Source organism: Coregonus lavaretus, assembly GCF_964263955.1.
Source record: "Coregonus lavaretus genome assembly, contig: HAP1_SCAFFOLD_236, whole genome shotgun sequence".
In the NCBI taxonomy this organism is placed as follows: Eukaryota; Metazoa; Chordata; class Actinopteri; order Salmoniformes; family Salmonidae; genus Coregonus; species Coregonus lavaretus.
In genome coordinates this window covers 432,219-450,196 of record NW_028163050.1, presented here as the reverse complement: position 1 = coordinate 450,196, position 17,978 = coordinate 432,219, and the positions used below count along the sequence as shown (strand labels likewise).

General features: G+C 44.0%; 1 protein-coding gene across 1 annotated transcript in view; it reads left to right on the top strand.

Moving 5' to 3' along the window:
- Positions 1–1,307: 1,307 nt before the first annotated feature.
- Positions 1,308–17,978, top strand: part of LOC311118555 (YTH domain-containing protein 1-like) — a 60,303-nt gene continuing 43,632 nt past the window's right edge. Inside the window, exons 1-4 of the mRNA XM_084193345.1 lie at positions 1,308–1,521; positions 11,365–11,466; positions 12,440–12,768; positions 14,407–14,779. Coding sequence (XP_084049471.1) covers positions 1,494–1,521; positions 11,365–11,466; positions 12,440–12,768; positions 14,407–14,779 — 832 coding nt within the window. The 5' untranslated portion in view covers positions 1,308–1,493. The remainder of the gene's footprint in view (positions 1,522–11,364; positions 11,467–12,439; positions 12,769–14,406; positions 14,780–17,978) is intronic.

The following is a 17,978-nucleotide window of genomic DNA, read 5'->3' as shown; positions in this document are numbered from 1 at the left end:
CTAGCCTCATTTCATGAATATGCATAAATCATCTCGAGACCACTCCCATATAATCCCATATCGACACACATTGATCTCCATTCAAAAACTCCTTCCTTGCTTGGTGGGCGAAAAAACGCCACTTGATGGAGGGAGACAGACTTTCCGCCGAGTTGGGCCTCTCTTCCTCTCTGATATAACCGCCACCTGATGGAGGGAGACAGACTTTCCGCCGAGTTGGGCCTCTCTTCCTCTGATATAACCGCCACCTGATGGAGGGAGACAGACTTTCCGCCGAGTTGGGCCTCTCTTCCTCTGATATAACCGCCACCTGATGGAGGGAGACAGACTTTCCGCCGAGTTGGGCCTCTCTTCCTCTGATATAACCGCCACCTGATGGAGGGAGACAGACTTTCCGCCGAGTTGGGCCTCTCTTCCTCTGATATAACCGCCACCTGATGGAGGGAGACAGACTTTCCGCCGAGTTGGGCCTCTCTTCCTCTGATATAACCGCCACTTGATGGAGGGAGACAGACTTTCCGCCGAGTTGGGCCTCTCTTCCTCTGATATAACCGCCACCTGATGGAGGGAGACAGACTTTCCGCCGAGTTGGGCCTCTCTTCCTCTGATATAACCGCCACCTGATGGAGGGAGACAGACTTTCCGCCGAGTTGGGCCTCTCTTCCTCTGATATAACCGCCACTTGATGGAGGGAGACAGACTTTCCGCCGAGTTGGGCCTCTCTTCCTCTGATATAACCGCCACCTGATGGAGGGAGACAGACTTTCCGCCGAGTTGGGCCTCTCTTCCTCTGATATAACCGCCACCTGATGGAGGGAGACAGACTTTCCGCCGAGTTGGGCCTCTCTTCCTCTGATATAACCGCCACCTGATGGAGGGAGACAGACTTTCCGCCGAGTTGGGCCTCTCTTCCTCTGATATAACCGCCACCTGATGGAGGGAGACAGACTTTCCGCCGAGTTGGGCCTCTCTTCCTCTCTGATATAACCGCCACCTGATGGAGGGAGACAGACTTTCCGCCGAGTTGGGCCTCTCTTCCTCTCTGATCTAATGGATAATCTGTGGAAGCAGTTTGCTGACCACCCAGCCCGCGGAATTGTGGGTAAATGCTTTGCAGCGGTCCACTAGATAGCACAGCTTCAAAGTTGACGATATCGTAAAAATTAATGAACACAAAAATCTGCTTTTTTTTTGTCTTGATTTAAGGTTAGCAGTGTGGTTAACGCTGTGGTTAATGTTAGGTTTCAAATCACATTTTAAAGATGATAAAGTGTAGAAATAGGCGGGGTTGAAGACTTTGTGGCTGTGGTAACGACCCTTTGCAGCAGGAGGGATGCAGTTGATCCGCCATTTCAGCAGCTACGATGAGACCTACTTCCAGTAAACATTGAGGGGGGACCATCAATTTACCACATTTTTGCGTAGTTAGGTATAGGGCAACCGTGAGAGGAGGCAAAACGAGTCCTCTAAAGGTTTGCGGAAAGGGGCGGAAGATGGCGGTCGACAGACGAGACGAGAAAGGTACGAAGCGTTCGTCGCAGTAACGTTGGCTAGCTAGCAACTTGCTAACCATTGTCCCTATTCCTTTGTCAATTCAGCTAACACGCCATCGTTGATAATAGTCCAGTTACTCACAATTTACTTTCAGAATGGTTAATTTAAACTTGATCAAACTAATTTGGACACAGCCAGTTAGTTAACTCATTAGCTAGGTTAACGTTACCACGTCTTGCTAGTTAGTTACAGTAGCTAACGACATCGTCATAATTGTTGGCTACTCGCTAAGTTATCTAGCTAGGTAGCTAACTAGCTAGTAACGATTTCTAAAAGTACAGCCAAATTGATACCCTCTCTGGCCATCCATAGCTAGTTAACTATTCAGGTATTAGTTAACGTTTAGTTAGTCAACTAACGTTATCTACAGCGATGGTTAACAGCTAGTATCATGTCGCATTAGCTAGCTAACGAAATCAAGCAGAATTGTGCAACTGAACTCGAGTACCCGAGTGGTGCACCCCTTCCCTGGCTCTAGTAGGCAAATCAAACCCCTTTTCATGATTTCTGGTAGATCACCAAAAATAAATCACATCACGTTATTCGACTCATTCAGCAGTTTTGTAGTAGATTACTACAACCCAATTAAGTAGAATACTATTGGAAATGTGATGAAAGATTAATTTATATTAATATTCCGGCAGATGGCAATATTGAGTCGTTTTCATCTTACTATCCACACGCATTGTATGCAGCTGGCAATAAATAAATAAAAATGTTATTGGTCGCATACACATATTGAGCAGATGTTATTGCGTGTGTAGCGAAATTCTACTGTTATCCCCCGTGTACCGGTACGTACATTATCCATTCAGGCTGCAAAGGCGTCGAGTTCCTCCTTAACAATATTTTATGGCGAGAGGGCGTGCAAAAACTGGGAAAATGTGTGCTTTCTTTAAGAAACCATTTTCTACCGCAATGCTAAAATGGCTAATGCCTAGGAATGCTAGTCCCGGATGTGGCGTATCGCGTTCAACCAATCATGTTTCAGCAGTCTGTTAACCACTGGCAGAACGCAGGGTGCAACATCAGGAAGTAGCTTTAGTGGTGGAAACAGATGTTTCGCAAAGAAAGTAAGGATTTTCCACCATTAAATCTGTACTGAACAAAAATATAAACGCAACATGGAACAATTTCAATGATTTTACTTAGTTACAGTTCATATAAGGAAATCAGTCAATTGAAATAAATTAATTAGGCCCTAATCTATGGATTTCACATGACTGGGCAGAGGCTCAGCCATGGATGGGCATGGGAGGGCAAAGGCCCATCCATTTGGGAGCTAGGTCCACCCACTGGTGAGCCAGGGTCGAGCCAATCGGAGTGAGTTTCCCCCCACAAAAGGGCTTATTACAGACAGAAATACTCCACAGTTTCATCAGCTGTCCGGGTAGCTGGACACTGATGATGAAGAAGCCGGATGTGGAGGTCCTGGGCTGTTGTGGTTAAACGTGGTTGTGAGGCCTGTTGGACTTACTGCCAAATTCTCTAAAACGACGTTGGAGGCGGCTTATGGTAGAGAAATGAACATTAAATTATCTGGCAACAGCTCTGGTGGAGATTCCTGCAGTCAGCATGCCAATTGCACGCTCCCTCAACATGAGACATCTGTGGCATTGTGTGAGAAAAAAACCCATATTTTAGTGGCCTTTTATTGTCCCCAGCACAAGGTGCACCTGTGTCATGATCATGCCGTTTTTAATCAGAGAAATGCTCACTAACAGGGATCTAAACACATTTTTGCACAAAATGAGAGATATGCTTTTTGTGCATATGGTCATTTTCTGGGATCTTCTATTTCAGCTCATGAAACATGGGACCAACACTTTACATGTTGCGTTTAGTTTAGGAGGATATTGACTCCTTTGCACCTTTTGAATGGAGTATTGTTTTTATTTACGAATCGGTCCATGCTGCTGCATACCAGATTAGCAAAAAAGAACACAAAGCAGACTAAACTCTATGGTCCTTTAAATCCTACTCGTTTAAAATATTGTGTGCTATAATTTGCAGTACAATATTGAGCGCTATAGCTTGAAAAATAAACATGTGACTGGGTGACAACGCAACGCAGTTTCTTCCCCAACATTAGGACTGTTTTAGGAATGTCTAAATGCTGTTTTGAAGTCTCTTAATCAATATGCAGAAACAGTTCATGATGTATTGAAAACATAAAATTGACTACCTACACATAGTGGATGTTAACGGTTGGGCACAGAAAATACATTTTGGGTAATTTGCATAATTGAGTGGAATTAAATTGGCACGTGTTTTCGTTAGTCGTCGTGTATCACACTCACAGCAAACATGCTCTATTCGGGTCCTCAATCTAGGTTAACGCCTGTCAAGACACCTAAGTCCAATGTTTAAAAATATATATATACATTTCCGGAATGGAAAAATGCTTTAACTTAAATGACTAAAACCAGATATAAAGTATGTAGAAAAGATCATGGACCTACACTACATGATTAAAGGTATGTGGACACCTGATCGTCCAACATCTCATTCCAAAATCATGGGCATTAATATGGAGTTGGTCCCCCCTTTGCTGCTATAACAGCCTCCACTCTTCTGGGAAGGCTTTCCACTAGATGTTGGATCATTGCTGCAGGGACTTGCTTCCATTCAGCCACAAGAGCATTAGTGAGGTCGGGTACTGATGTTGGGCGATTAGGCCTTGGCTCGCAGTCGGCGTTCCATTTCATCCCAAAGGTGTTCGGTGGGGTTGAGGTCAGGGCTCTGTGCAGGCCAGTCAAGTTCTTCCACACCGATCTCGACAAACCATTTTTGTGTGGACCTCGCTTTGTGCACGGGGTCATTGCCATGCTGAAACAGGAAGGAGCCTTCCCCAAACTGTTGCCACATAGTTGGAAGAACAGAATCGTCTAGAATGTCATTTGTATGCTGTAGCGTTATTTCCCTTCACTGGAACTAAGGGGCCTAGCCCGAACCATGAAAAACAGCCCCAGAGCATTATCCGTCCTCCACAACTTTACAGTTGGCACTATGCATTCGGGCAGGTAGCGTTTTCCTGGCATCCGCCAAACCCCAGATTCGTCCGTCGGATTGCCAGATGGTGAAGCTGAGCCTCTGGTTGCTCCTAGATGTTTCCACACGATAACAGCACTTCCAGTTGACCGGGGAAGCTCTAGCAGGGCATAAATCTGTCGGACTGACTTATTGGAAAGGTGGCATCCTATGACGGCGCCACGTTGAAAGTCACTGAGCTCTTCGTAAAGGCCAACGTTTGTCTATGGAGATTGCATGGCTGTGTTTTTGATTTTATACACCCGTCAGCAACGGTTGTAGCTTAAATGGGCGAATCCACTAATTTGAAGGGGTGTCCACATACCTTTGTGTGTGTATATATATATATATATATATATATATATATATATATATATAGTGTATAAAGATTAGCTGGCTAATCACTAGCATGTGGGCTTGTCCTTTAGAGATAGTTTATGAGACCTGTGTTAATTTGCTGCTACAAGAAGTTAGTAATTTAGTGAATGTGCATTGTGCATGGTTCTGGGTAAATTTGTAACAAAAGGGGAATTTTCATAGAATGACTTGACAGCCTGTGATTATTGCAAAAAAAGGTTGAACTATTTTAATTAAATTATAAGTGGGTCTTATGGTTGTGGAAGGCTTATACTTAGCTTAAGTATAATATCACAAGCCCTGAATTCATTAGATTATTGGTGACTGTTTGGAATTAAGTGTATTTGACCTTTTTAATTGTACAACAAAGCTTATTTAGAGAGAACATAATTTTTTTTTTTTTTTAAACATGGAATCGTCTGAAAAATCAAGAGGATTTTTTTGGGGCCATATCGCTCTACAATTGGCTACATTTTCAAATGATACGTTTTGATATGGGGGTCGCCAAAACAAAGTAAGAAGCGCAACACTTATTTGTCAATCACTCATATCGATATCGTGTTGAAATCAATAGAACGAGTGGGGGGTTTCGGGCCGTCCTGTTCAAACTAACCGTACAAAAGAAAACATGGAATCCGCGAATAATTAGGTGGCTCGCGAAAGTATTCAACCCCTTTGGCATTTTTCCTATTTTGTTGCCTTACAACCTGGAATTTTTTTGGGGGTTTGTATCATTTGATTTCCACAACATGCCTACCACTTTGAAGATGCCAAATCTTTTTTGTGTGTGAAACAAACAAGAAATAAGACTACAGAACTTGCATAGCTATTCACCTTTTGCAGCAATTACAGCTGCAAGTCTCTTGGGGTATGTCTCTATAAGCTTGGCACATCTAGCCACTGGGATTTTTGCCCATTCTTCAAGGCAAAACTGCTCCAGCTCCTTCAAGTTGGATGGGTTCTGCTGGTGTACAGCAATCTTTAAGTCATACCTCAGATTCTCAATTGGAATTCCAAGAAATTTAAATGTATGTTTAGGGTCATTGTCCTGCTGGAAGGGGAACCTCCGTCCCAGTCTTAAATCTCTAGAAGATTGAAACAGGTTTCCCTCAAGAATTTCCCTGTATTTAGCGCCATCCATCATTCCTTCAATTCTGACCAGTCCCTTGCCGATGGAAAAACATCCCCACAGCATGATGCTGCCACCACCATGCTTCACTGTGGGGATGGTGTTCTCGGGGTGATGAGAGGTGTTGGATTTGCGCCAGACATAGCGTTTACCTTGATGGCCAAAAAGCTCAATTTTAGTCTCGTCAATGTAATCCATTTTAAAGTCAGGCTGTAACAGAACAAAACGTGGGAAAGGTAGAGGGGTATGAATACTTTCTGAAGGCGCTATACATGTAATCCGTTACACTCCAACCCTGCTTATGGCCACATCTATAACCAAAAGCACACAAAAAAAATTGGGGGGTAGTGATATTTAGAGAACACGATGCTACAAGTTGATTTCACATGCTGTGCATTTCGGGGAAGTATTCAGACCCCTTGACCTTTTCCACATTGTTACGTTACAGCCTTATTCTAAAATGGATTAAAGTACTTTTTTCCCTCATCAATCTACACACCACCCCATAATAACAAAGCGAAAACAGGCTTTTAGATATTTTTGCCAGGCAATTTATATAAAATAGATACATTATTTACATATGTATTCAGACCCTTTGCTATGAGACTCAATTGAGCTCCGGTGCATCCTGTTTCCATTGATCATTCTTCAGATGTTTCTACAACTTGATTGAAGTCAACCTGTGGTAAATTCAATTGATTGGACATGATTTGGAAAGGCACACACCTGTCTATATTAGGTCCCACAGTTGACAGTGCACGTCATAGCAAACCCAAGCCATGAGGTCGAAGGAATTGTCCGTAGAGCTCCGAGACAGGATTGTGTCGAGGCACAGATCTGGGGAAGGGTACCAAAACATTTCTGCAGCATTGAAGGTCGCCAAGAACACAGTGGCCTCCATCATTCTTAAATGGAAGAGGTTTGGAACCACCAAGACTCTTCCTAGAGCTGGCCGCCTGGCCAAACTGAGCAATCGGGGGAGAAGGGCCTTGGTCAGGAAGGTGACCAAGAACTCGATTGTGACTCTGACAGAGCAACAGAGTTCTTCTGTGGAGATGGGAGAATCTTCCAGAAGGACAACCATCTCTGCAGTACTCCACCAATCAGGCCTTTATGGTAGAGTGGCCAGAAGGAAGCCACTCTTAGTAAAAGGCACATGACAGCCCGCTTGGAGTTTGCCAAAAGGCACCTAAAGGACTCTGACCATAAGAAACAAGATTCTCTGGTCTGATGAAACCATGATTTAATTGTTTGACCTGAATGCCAATCGTCACGTCTGGAGGAAACCTGGCACCATCCCTACGATGAAGCATGGTGGTGGCAGCATCATGTTGTGGGGATGTTTTTCAGCGTCAAGGACTGGGATACTAGTCAGGATCGAGGGAAAGATGAACGGAGCAAAGTACAGAGAGATCCTTGATGAAAGCCTGCTCCAGAGCGTTCAGGACCTCAGACTGGGGCAAAGGTTCACCTTCCAACAGGACAACACGCAGGAGTGGCTTCGGGACAAGTTTCTGAATGTCCTTCAGTGGCCCAGCCAGAGCCCGGACTTGAAAACCAATCGAACATCTCTGTAGAGACCTGAAAATAGCTGTGTAGCGACGCTCCCCGTCCAACCTGACAGAGCTTGAGAGGATCTGCAGAGAGGAATGGGAGAAACTCCCCAAATACAGGTGTGCCAAGCTTGTAGCGTCATAAAGGGTCTGAATACTTATTAAAATTGGATATTGAATTTTTTAAAATTATATATATATTTGCTAAAATGTCTCTGTTTTTCCTTTTGTGGTATTGTGTGTAGATTGAGGGGAGAAAAAAAAAACAATATAATACATTTTAGAATAAGGCGGTAACGTAACAAATTGTGGGAAAAGTCAAGGGTTAGAGAACGTTCCGAATGCACTGTATAACACTGGTTAGAAGACCGCCAGCTACAGTTTGGATTGTTGCATTTGGTTTCAATTTGGTCGCCAATGCCTGTTGGCTGTTATTTAAGTCATAGGTTGACTCTCAAATCAATGGCCAGCATATTTTTAATTTTATTGTGCAGAGCTCCCATAATTGTTCGTTCAATCAATCAATAAATAAAAAGGTTTTAAGGCCTGCGAACTCCAGCACGTATACCAAAACCAAAGATATCTGTTTTAAGCAATCTTTTTTCATGCCATCGTGATGACACCAGTCTGAGGTAAAAGGGTAATTCCCCTAAATTGGATGTGGTCAAACATGAGGTTGTGTAATATAGTAAGACCTACTGTCCCTGTTGGCACAATATAATATGTACAAATAAATCAACATTTCAATTTGGGTTGATAGTGTTACCCACTCACACGTTCTTGCCACGATCACATTTTTCTCACTAGTTTAACCATTTTACAGAGTTTTAAAAATGCGCTTATGCACAATTGAACCGTGTGCTCTAGAAAGCTTCCATAGTGACTGCAGCAGCTCGTTCATTCACCCTGCCTACAGCTATCCGAGACTAGCGGCATGGATGCAGGGGGTTAACGAGCCTTCTGGCGTTGTTTTGTCTACTAGAATCATGCCTCGAACTAGCCGACTAAACTCAACTTCACTATTTACAATGGAGTTGAGCGCTGTCTAGTGTGTGTGTGTGTGTGGACTGGTGCTCCGACGTCACAAAAAAAAATGTAAACGCTGATTTCATTACCCAAAGCCCCGTGGAACTATGTTTTGATAATCCGGCTCTGGTCGGCGCTCCAGTCCGAACAAACTATTCGCCGCTCAACTCCATCATGAAGTTTAGTCAGTTCTATCTAGTCAGCCAGTCAACTCCATCATGAAGTTTAGTCAGTTCTATCTAGTCAGCCAGTCAACTCCATCATGAAGTTTAGTCAGTTCTATCTAGTCAGCCAGTCAACTCCATCATAAAGTTTAGTCAGTTCTATCTAGTCAGCCAGTCAACTCCATCATGAAGTTTAGTCAGTTCTATCTAGTCAGCCAGTCAACTCCATCATGAAGTTTAGTCAGTTCTATCTAGTCAGCCAGTCAACTCCATCATGAAGTTTAGTCAGTTCTATCTAGTCAGCCAGTCAACTCCATCATGAAGTTTAGTCAGTTCTATCTAGTCAGCCAGTCAACTCCATCATGAAGTTTAGTCAGTTCTATCTAGTCAGCCAGTCAACTCCATCATAAAGTTTAGTCAGTTCTATCTAGTCAGCCAGTCAACTCCATCATGAAGTTTAGTCAGTTCTATCTAGTCAGCCAGTCAACTCCATCATGAAGTTTAGTCAGTTCTATCTAGTCAGCCAGTCAACTCCATCATGAAGTTTAGTCAGTTCTATCTAGTCAGCCAGTCAACTCCATCATAAAGTTTAGTCAGTTCTATCTAGTCAGCCAGTCAACTCCATCATGAAGTTTAGTCAGTTCTATCTAGTCAGCCAGTCAACTCCATCATGAAGTTTAGTCAGTTCTATCTAGTCAGCCAGTCAACTCCATCATGAAGTTTAGTCAGTTCTATCTAGTCAGCCAGTCAACTCCATCATGAAGTTTAGTCAGTTCTATCTAGTCAGCCAGTCAACTCCATCATAAAGTTTAGTCAGTTCTATCTAGTCAGCCAGTCAACTCCATCATGAAGTTTAGTCAGTTCTATCTAGTCAGCCAGTCAACTCCATCATGAAGTTTAGTCAGTTCTATCTAGTCAGCCAGTCAACTCCATCATGAAGTTTAGTCAGTTCTATCTAGTCAGCCAGTCAACTCCATCATGAAGTTTAGTCAGTTCTATCTAGTCAGCCAGTCAACTCCATCATGAAGTTTAGTCAGTTCTATCTAGTCAGCCAGTCAACTCCATCATGAAGTTTAGTCAGTTCTATCTAGTCAGCCAGTCAACTCCATCATGAAGTTTAGTCAGTTCTATCTAGTCAGCCAGTCAACTCCATCATGAAGTTTAGTCAGTTCTATCTAGTCAGCCAGTCAACTCCATCATGAAGTTTAGTCAGTTCTATCTAGTCAGCCAGTCAACTCCATCATGAAGTTTAGTCAGTTCTATCTAGTCAGCCAGTCAACTCCATCATGAAGTTTAGTCAGTTCTATCTAGTCAGCCAGTCAACTCCATCATGAAGTTTAGTCAGTTCTATCTAGTCAGCCAGTCAACTCCATCATGAAGTTTAGTCAGTTCTATCTAGTCAGCCAGTCAACTCCATCATGAAGTTTAGTCAGTTCTATCTAGTCAGCCAGTCAACTCCATCATGAAGTTTAGTCAGTTCTATCTAGTCAGCCAGTCAACTCCATCATGAAGTTTAGTCAGTTCTATCTAGTCAGCCAGTCAACTCCATCATGAAGTTTAGTCAGTTCTATCTAGTCAGCCAGTCAACTCCATCATAAAGTTTAGTCAGTTCTATCTAGTCAGCCAGTCAACTCCATCATGAAGTTTAGTCAGTTCTATCTAGTCAGCCAGTCAACTCCATCATGAAGTTTAGTCAGTTCTATCTAGTCAGCCAGTCAACTCCATCATGAAGTTTAGTCAGTTCTATCTAGTCAGCCAGTCAACTCCATCATAAAGTTTAGTCAGTTCTATCTAGTCAGCCAGTCAACTCCATCATGAAGTTTAGTCAGTTCTATCTAGTCAGCCAGTCAACTCCATCATGAAGTTTAGTCAGTTCTATCTAGTCAGCCAGTCAACTCCATCATGAAGTTTAGTCAGTTCTATCTAGTCAGCCAGTCAACTCCATCATGAAGTTTAGTCAGTTCTATCTAGTCAGCCAGTCAACTCCATCATGAAGTTTAGTCAGTTCTATCTAGTCAGCCAGTCAACTCCATCATGAAGTTTAGTCAGTTCTATCTAGTCAGCCAGTCAACTCCATCATGAAGTTTAGTCAGTTCTATCTAGTCAGCCAGTCAACTCCATCATGAAGTTTAGTCAGTTCTATCTAGTCAGCCAGTCAACTCCATCATGAAGTTTAGTCAGTTCTATCTAGTCAGCCAGTCAACTCCATCATGAAGTTTAGTCAGTTCTATCTAGTCAGCCAGTCAACTCCATCATGAAGTTTAGTCAGTTCTATCTAGTCAGCCAGTCAACTCCATCATGAAGTTTAGTCAGTTCTATCTAGTCAGCCAGTCAACTCCATCATGAAGTTTAGTCAGTTCTATCTAGTCGATTTTAGAAACGCTTGTGCTAGCTACGTCCCTAATGGCATCTTATTCCCTACATAGTGCACTTGTTTTGACCAGAGCCCTAAGGGCCTTGATCAAAGGTAGCTTCCCCTAAATGGACTCTGCACTCTGTTAGTTGAAATCTACTATGTCTAACTGTGGTTGTACCTATCTCTGTCCTCCAGAGGGAGAGCTCAACGTACTGGACGATATCCTCACCGAGGCCCCTGATCAGGACGATGAGCTCTACAACCCGGAGAGTGAACACCACGTCAACCAGAAAAAAGGTACCTATAACCGCGCAGTAATTAAAAGATGAAAAGCCTATATTAGTTAGCCTGAGTGCCCAGTCATTGGCAGTCCAGTCTTTGTCATCCCTGTTTGCGATGTACACTGAATAAAAATATAACTGCAACACCTGTCAGGTGGCTGGAATTTTTTTTGGCAATGGGGAAATGCTCACTAACAGGGATGTAAACTAATTTGTGGCAACAATTTGAGAGAAGTAAGCTTTTTGTGCGTATGGAACATTTCTGGGATCTTTTATGTCAGCTCATGAAACAGGGGACTAATGCTTTACATGTTGTGAAAATGTTTGTTCAGTATAGTTTGCAAGAACACAAACTCACCCTGAAAAGGGTGCATGTTAAAAAAAACTAGTTTTCTTTAAATATATATTTTTTTTATCGAATTCAATATCTAAGCCCCAAACAGAACAGGAGCACAGATCACAAAGGATATTTTTGCATTGTAATTTCAGAAAATGTCCATATCTGGAGCTAACAGTGGAATGATGGTGTTTCACAGTATTAACTTACCCACCAGTGTTGTGATTGGCTGTGATATTGGCCTATTGGTTTCTCCTGCCGGAGCGGCGTCTGGTGTCAAACTGAGACAGATATTCTGACTTGCTCATTGTACCATCTAAATCGCTGTGAAATATATTTTCAGTTGCTTTTGTCCACCAGCTTCAATCAGCTGTAAAAATGCGATTTTTAGATGGTACAGTTATTCCCTACAGTATTCAGCACTTGTTTCTCACAAACTGAAATTGAGCGAACAGTGTAGAATTTGATCAACCGGGTAATGAGCGATTTCCACTAAATAACACAGCCACAAAGTCAGAACAGATGCTGCTCCAGCGGGAGGAGTCAAAGTGAGACTGACAGACGGTCCAACAACAAGCCAGAGGGGTTTAGGAACATGGACACACTTTCAAAATGTAATATTGAAGATTTAATATGACCTTTCCTCCTCCAGGGTCTAAGAGGAAGAACGACCGAGGGGATAACCACGAGCTGAAGCGTCTGCGGCCCTCGGTTCACACCACCACCAGACAGGCCACCAAGAGATCTGCCCCCTCGGCTGGGGCCAGCGGGAAGAAGCTGGTCAACCCCAGGGGAGGACGGCACCCCTCCGAATACAAGACTGAAGATTACTACGAGGACAGGAAGACCCATTCCATGAGAGCTGGTGGGGCGCAGAGGGGGGACCCTCTCAAAGCAGCCCAGCCTGACAAGCCCCTGGGCCGCAGGAGAGAGCCAGACAGACAGAGGATCAAGCCCCTCATGCCAGAGCTCACCACAGAGGTAGGAGCAGCTTTACTAAATGAAGTTACTATTTTGTTTCTCAGCAGGGAATACATGTTTACTTGATAGAACACAACCTGTTTTTTGCCACAATAAACTAAATTGAAGGAGTAGACGACTCGTTTCTGACTAGATCACCTCCCGAGTGGCGCAGTGGTCCAAGGCACTGCATCGCAGTGCTAGCTGTGCCACTAGAGATCCTGGTTCGAATCCAGGCTCTGTCGTAGCTGGCCACGACCGGGAGACCCATGGGGCGGCGCATAATTGGCCCAGCGTCGTCCAGGGTAGGGGAGGGAATGGCCGGCAGGGATGTAGCTCAGTTGGTAGGGGGCCAGTATGAAAAATACAAAAAAATAATGTATGCACTCACTAACTGTAAGTCGCTCTGGATAAGAGTGTCTGCTAAATGACTAAAATGTAATTACTAATCTACCGCCTTCCCTGACAGTCCCACCCACAGTGTTAGATTGACAGGTCTGAAACCCTATCAGCTCTGTGACCTTAAACATCCTGCCCCCTTCCCTGACAGTCCCACCCACAGTGTTAGATTGACAGGTCTGAAACCCTATCAGCTCTGTGACCTTAAACATCCTGCCCCATTCCCTGACAATCCCACCCACAGTGTTTGATTGACAGGCCAAACTGTTAAAGGGATAGTTCATCAAAATGACACACCCCCAAGTGTCCACAGCAGCAGAGCCAATCAAATACATCAGTTGAAGAACAAACACAAATTGTGGCAATTCATATGGAACTGTAAATATAACTTTAATCTCAAGAGAAGGCCGGTTTAATGTTAAAGGTTATCTTACTTAGTGATCATATAGGCCTAGTCGATATCCAAAACAACTAACTCACTGAATTCATACATTTTCTGTAATTTTAATTGTAATGTCTTTCTACTTTACCACAACTAATTTTGCCGATCTGGGAGGTGAAGTCGTGAAAGTAATAATTTAGCTGCGTATTACGGCTGGAATCAAGGCATTAGAATACCAGAGGCCGCCACAAATGGAGCTCGTTCTGCAAAAATACATCTGGTGTGTGTGGGAACTCCCTGGCTTGCCACTTCTTCGATTTGGCTGACTCACGGACAACACTGCTATAGGACACTGGTTTTGACCAGAACCCTATGGTCCACTTTTCACCAAAGCCTTATGGCCTTTGCCAAAAGTAGTGCGCTACATAGGGAATAGGGTGCCAAAAGTAGTGCGCTACATAGGGAATAGGGTGCCAAAAGTAGTGCGCTACATAGGGAGTAGGGTGCCAAAAGTAGTGCGCTACATAGGGAATAGGGTGCCAAAAGTAGTGCGCTACATAGGGAATAGGGTGCCAAAAGTAGTGCGCTACATAGGGAATAGGGTGCCAAAAGTAGTGCGCTACATAGGGAATAGGGTGCCAAAAGTAGTGCGCTACATAGGGAATAGGGTGCCAAAAGTAGTGCGCTACATAGGGAGTAGGGTGCCAAAAGTAGTGCGCTACATAGGGAGTAGGGTGCCAAAAGTAGTGCGCTACATAGGGAGTAGGGTGCCAAAAGTAGTGCGCTACATAGGGAGTAGGGTGCCAAAAGTAGTGCGCTAAATAGGGAATAGGGTGCCATTTACAGAACCTGATGCCTTTCTGTTCTGTCTTGTCTAGAAGCTGATGCGTCCCAGTGAGGAGAGTGTTGGCAGGGTCAGCGCCTCCTCCAAGGAAGAGGAAGAGGAGGAGGAAGAGGAGGCGTCGGACCAGGAGACAGGCAGCACGGCCGAGTCCTCCGAGGGAGACAGATCCAACATGGAGGGAGAAGAGGGGATGGAGGAGGAAGAGGAGGAGGGAGAGAAGGGCCCAGAGGAAGACGAGGAAGACGAAGAGGAGGAGGAGGAGTATGAGCAGGAGGAAGGGGATCAGAGAGCCGTGAATGAACCGCATGGTTACGACACTCGCAGTGAAGCCAGCGACTCCCAGTCTGAGTCAGTGTCCTTCTCTGAGGGGGAGTCGGTTCACTCTGGCTCCGGGTCTGACGCCTCAGGTAAACGAACACCTGCTCAACACCATTTATTTTCACTATCCCAGTTGCATCCCATTCCCCGACATCTGTTCACTTCCCTTCATGGATTAAGAAGGATATTACTGGTATAATGAAATGGGGGAAACGCCCTCTCTAGCCTACACCAATCCAATGTTTATACATACTGTGGGGAGAACAAGTATTTGATACACTGCCGATTTAGCAGGTTTTCCTACTTACAAAGCATGTAGAGGTCTGTAATTTTTATCATAGGTACACTTCAACTGTGAGAGACGGAATCTAAAACAAAAATCCAGAAAATCACATTTGATTTTTAAGTAATTAATTTGCATTTTTTAATTTGCAACCTTCAAATGGGGGAAACGCCCTCTCTAGCCTATACCAATCCAATGTTTATACATACTGTGGGAAGCAGTGAATGAATGAGTGCACACTTCTGGAGCAAGGAGAGATTATTGGGACGCAGCTCAGAACTAGGGTGAGATTCTATAGACTCCGCCCCCTTCCTAATTCACTGTTAGTAATACCAGCAGCAGGATACCAGTTCAAACACACACTTCACATGTTCCGTCCGATTTGTACTGATAATATGTTGTTAAAATGTTCACCATGGGCTGCAGCCTGGATGTGAAAATAAGAAGCACGTTGAGAGAAGTGAAGTGAGCTTGAAATACGTCCCAAATTTACTTTATAATTATTTTAATTATTTTTACCCCCTTTTCTCCCCAATTTTGTGATTACGATCTTGTCTCATCGCTGCAACTCCCCCAACGTGCTTGGGAGAGGCGAAGGTCGAGTCGTGCGTCCTCCGAAACATGACCCGCCAAGCTGCACTTCTTAACACCCGCCTGCTTAACCAGGAAGCCAGCCGCACCAATGTGTCGGAGGAAACACCGTTCAACTGACGACGAGGTCAGCCTGCAGGCGCCCGGCCCGCCACAAGGAGTCGCAAGAGCGCAATGAGCCAAGTAAAGTCCCCCCCCCCCCCCCCCCCCAGGCCAAACCCTCCCCTAACCCGGTCGACGCTGGGCCAATTGTGCGTCGCCCTATGGGACTCCCAGTCATGGCCGGTAACCCCGGGCTGTAGTGACGCCGCTACCCTGCGATGCAGTGCCTTAGACGCTGCGCCTCTCGGGAGGCGCCTGTATTTATTTATTTATTTAACCTTTATTTTGACGGAGACCAAGGTCTCTTTCACAGATGACCCTGTATCAAACAATATACATCATTAAAAACACATCATTATAAACACATCAATACACTAAAAGCAAAACACAATCATAGAAAACAAACCCATTCCTCAGTAAAAACGGTCCTCCATCAGCCTTTTGAATAGTCAGAGGCACCAATTTAGAGAGCCTTGGAGATTATTCCACAAGGAAGGTGCAAAAAAATCTAAAAGCAGATTTTCGTTGGAGATCGAAGGGATCTCTCAGCCCGGGTACGTCTGTAAGTTAACAATGGAGTAAGGTACAGCGGAAGTTTATGCAGGAGGGCTTTATAAACATCGATCTAGGAGATTTCAAAGAGGGCCAGGCTACTTTATGATACAGAAAGCTATGATGTGTACTAAACCTGTTGCCTGTAATAAAGCGTAGTGTTATAAACTGGGTCCAGTGGCTTCAATACAGTGGCAGCTGCATTCATATAGACGATATCCCCAGTGGCTTCAATACAGTGGCAGCTGTATTCATATAGACGATATCCCCAGTGGCTTCAATACAGTGGCAGCTGTATTCATATAGACGATATCCCCAGTGGCTTCAATACAGTGGCAGCTGCATTCATATAGACGATATCCCCAGTGGCTTCAATACAGTGGCAGCTGTATTCATATAAACGATATCCCCAGTGGCTTCAATACAGTGGCAGCTGCATTCATATAGACGATATCCCCAGTGGCTTCAATACAGTGGCAGCTGTATTCATATAGACGATATCCCCAGTGGCTTCAATACAGTGGCAGCTGTATTCATATAGACGATATCCCCAGTGGCTTCAATACAGTGGCAGCTGCATTCATATAGACGATATCCCCAGTGGCTTCAATACAGTGGCAGCTGCATTCATATAGACGATATCCCCAGTGGCTTCAATACAGTGGCAGCTGCATTCATATAGACAATATCCCCAGTGGCTTCAATACAGTGGCAGCTGTATTCATATAGACGATATCCCCAGTGGCTTCAATACAGTGGCAGCTGCATTCATATAAACGATATCCCCGTTATCTATAACCGGGATGAATGTCAACTGAATGATTTGTTTTCTGTTATTTAATGAAAGGCATGGCCTATTCCTATAAAGGAAGCCCATTTTAATTCTTAACTAACTCATCAACATGCTTTCTGAAACATAGCTCTCGTTAATCCAGATGCCTAGATACACTACATGACCAAAGGTACTGACTGGCGCTCTGCGCTCTCTATCAGTTAGTTATTTGACTGTCGTAGCCGACCAGTATACTGTTGAGTACATAGACACACAGGCTTTATTCAAGGTCAGTGGAAGGTCATTAGTAAACACAGAAAACGATGACGGCCAGCTGCTCTGCAGTACATCACACTTAACTGAATTTGCATTTAGAGGCTTCCATTTAACGAAACCCATCTAATAGAACACAAGTTTTTTTCAGCAATAGGTTATGATCAATGATATCAAAAGCTGCACTGAAGTCGAACAAAACGGCTCCCACAGTCTTCTTACTATCAATTTCTTTCAATCATCAGTCATTTGTGTCAGTGCCGAGCATGTTGAGTGCCCTTCTCCATAAGCATGCTGCAAGTCTGTTACTTCGTTTTCTGTAAAATAACTTTATTTGGTCAAACACAATTTGTTTTCCCAAAGTTTGCTAAGCACTGGTAACGGGCTGTTTGAACCATTTTTAAAGGGTGCTCTGCTATTCTTGGGCAGCAGACTGACCTTTGCCTGACCTTTGCCTCCCTCCAGGCCTGATGGCACACTCTGTCCCTTAACCTTGTCAACAGAAAAGTGATTAAAGTGGTTGGCAATATCGAAGGGTTTTGTTATGAACAAGCCATCTGCCTCAGTGAAGGATGGTGCAGAGTTTGTGTTTTTTGCCTGGAATTTCATTTGGGAAAAAACTCCAGAACTTTTTACTCTCTCTTTCCCTTTCATCTTTGTTCCGTAGAGCAGCTTATTTTGTTTAGTTACGTGATTTCTCGATTTACTGGATGTT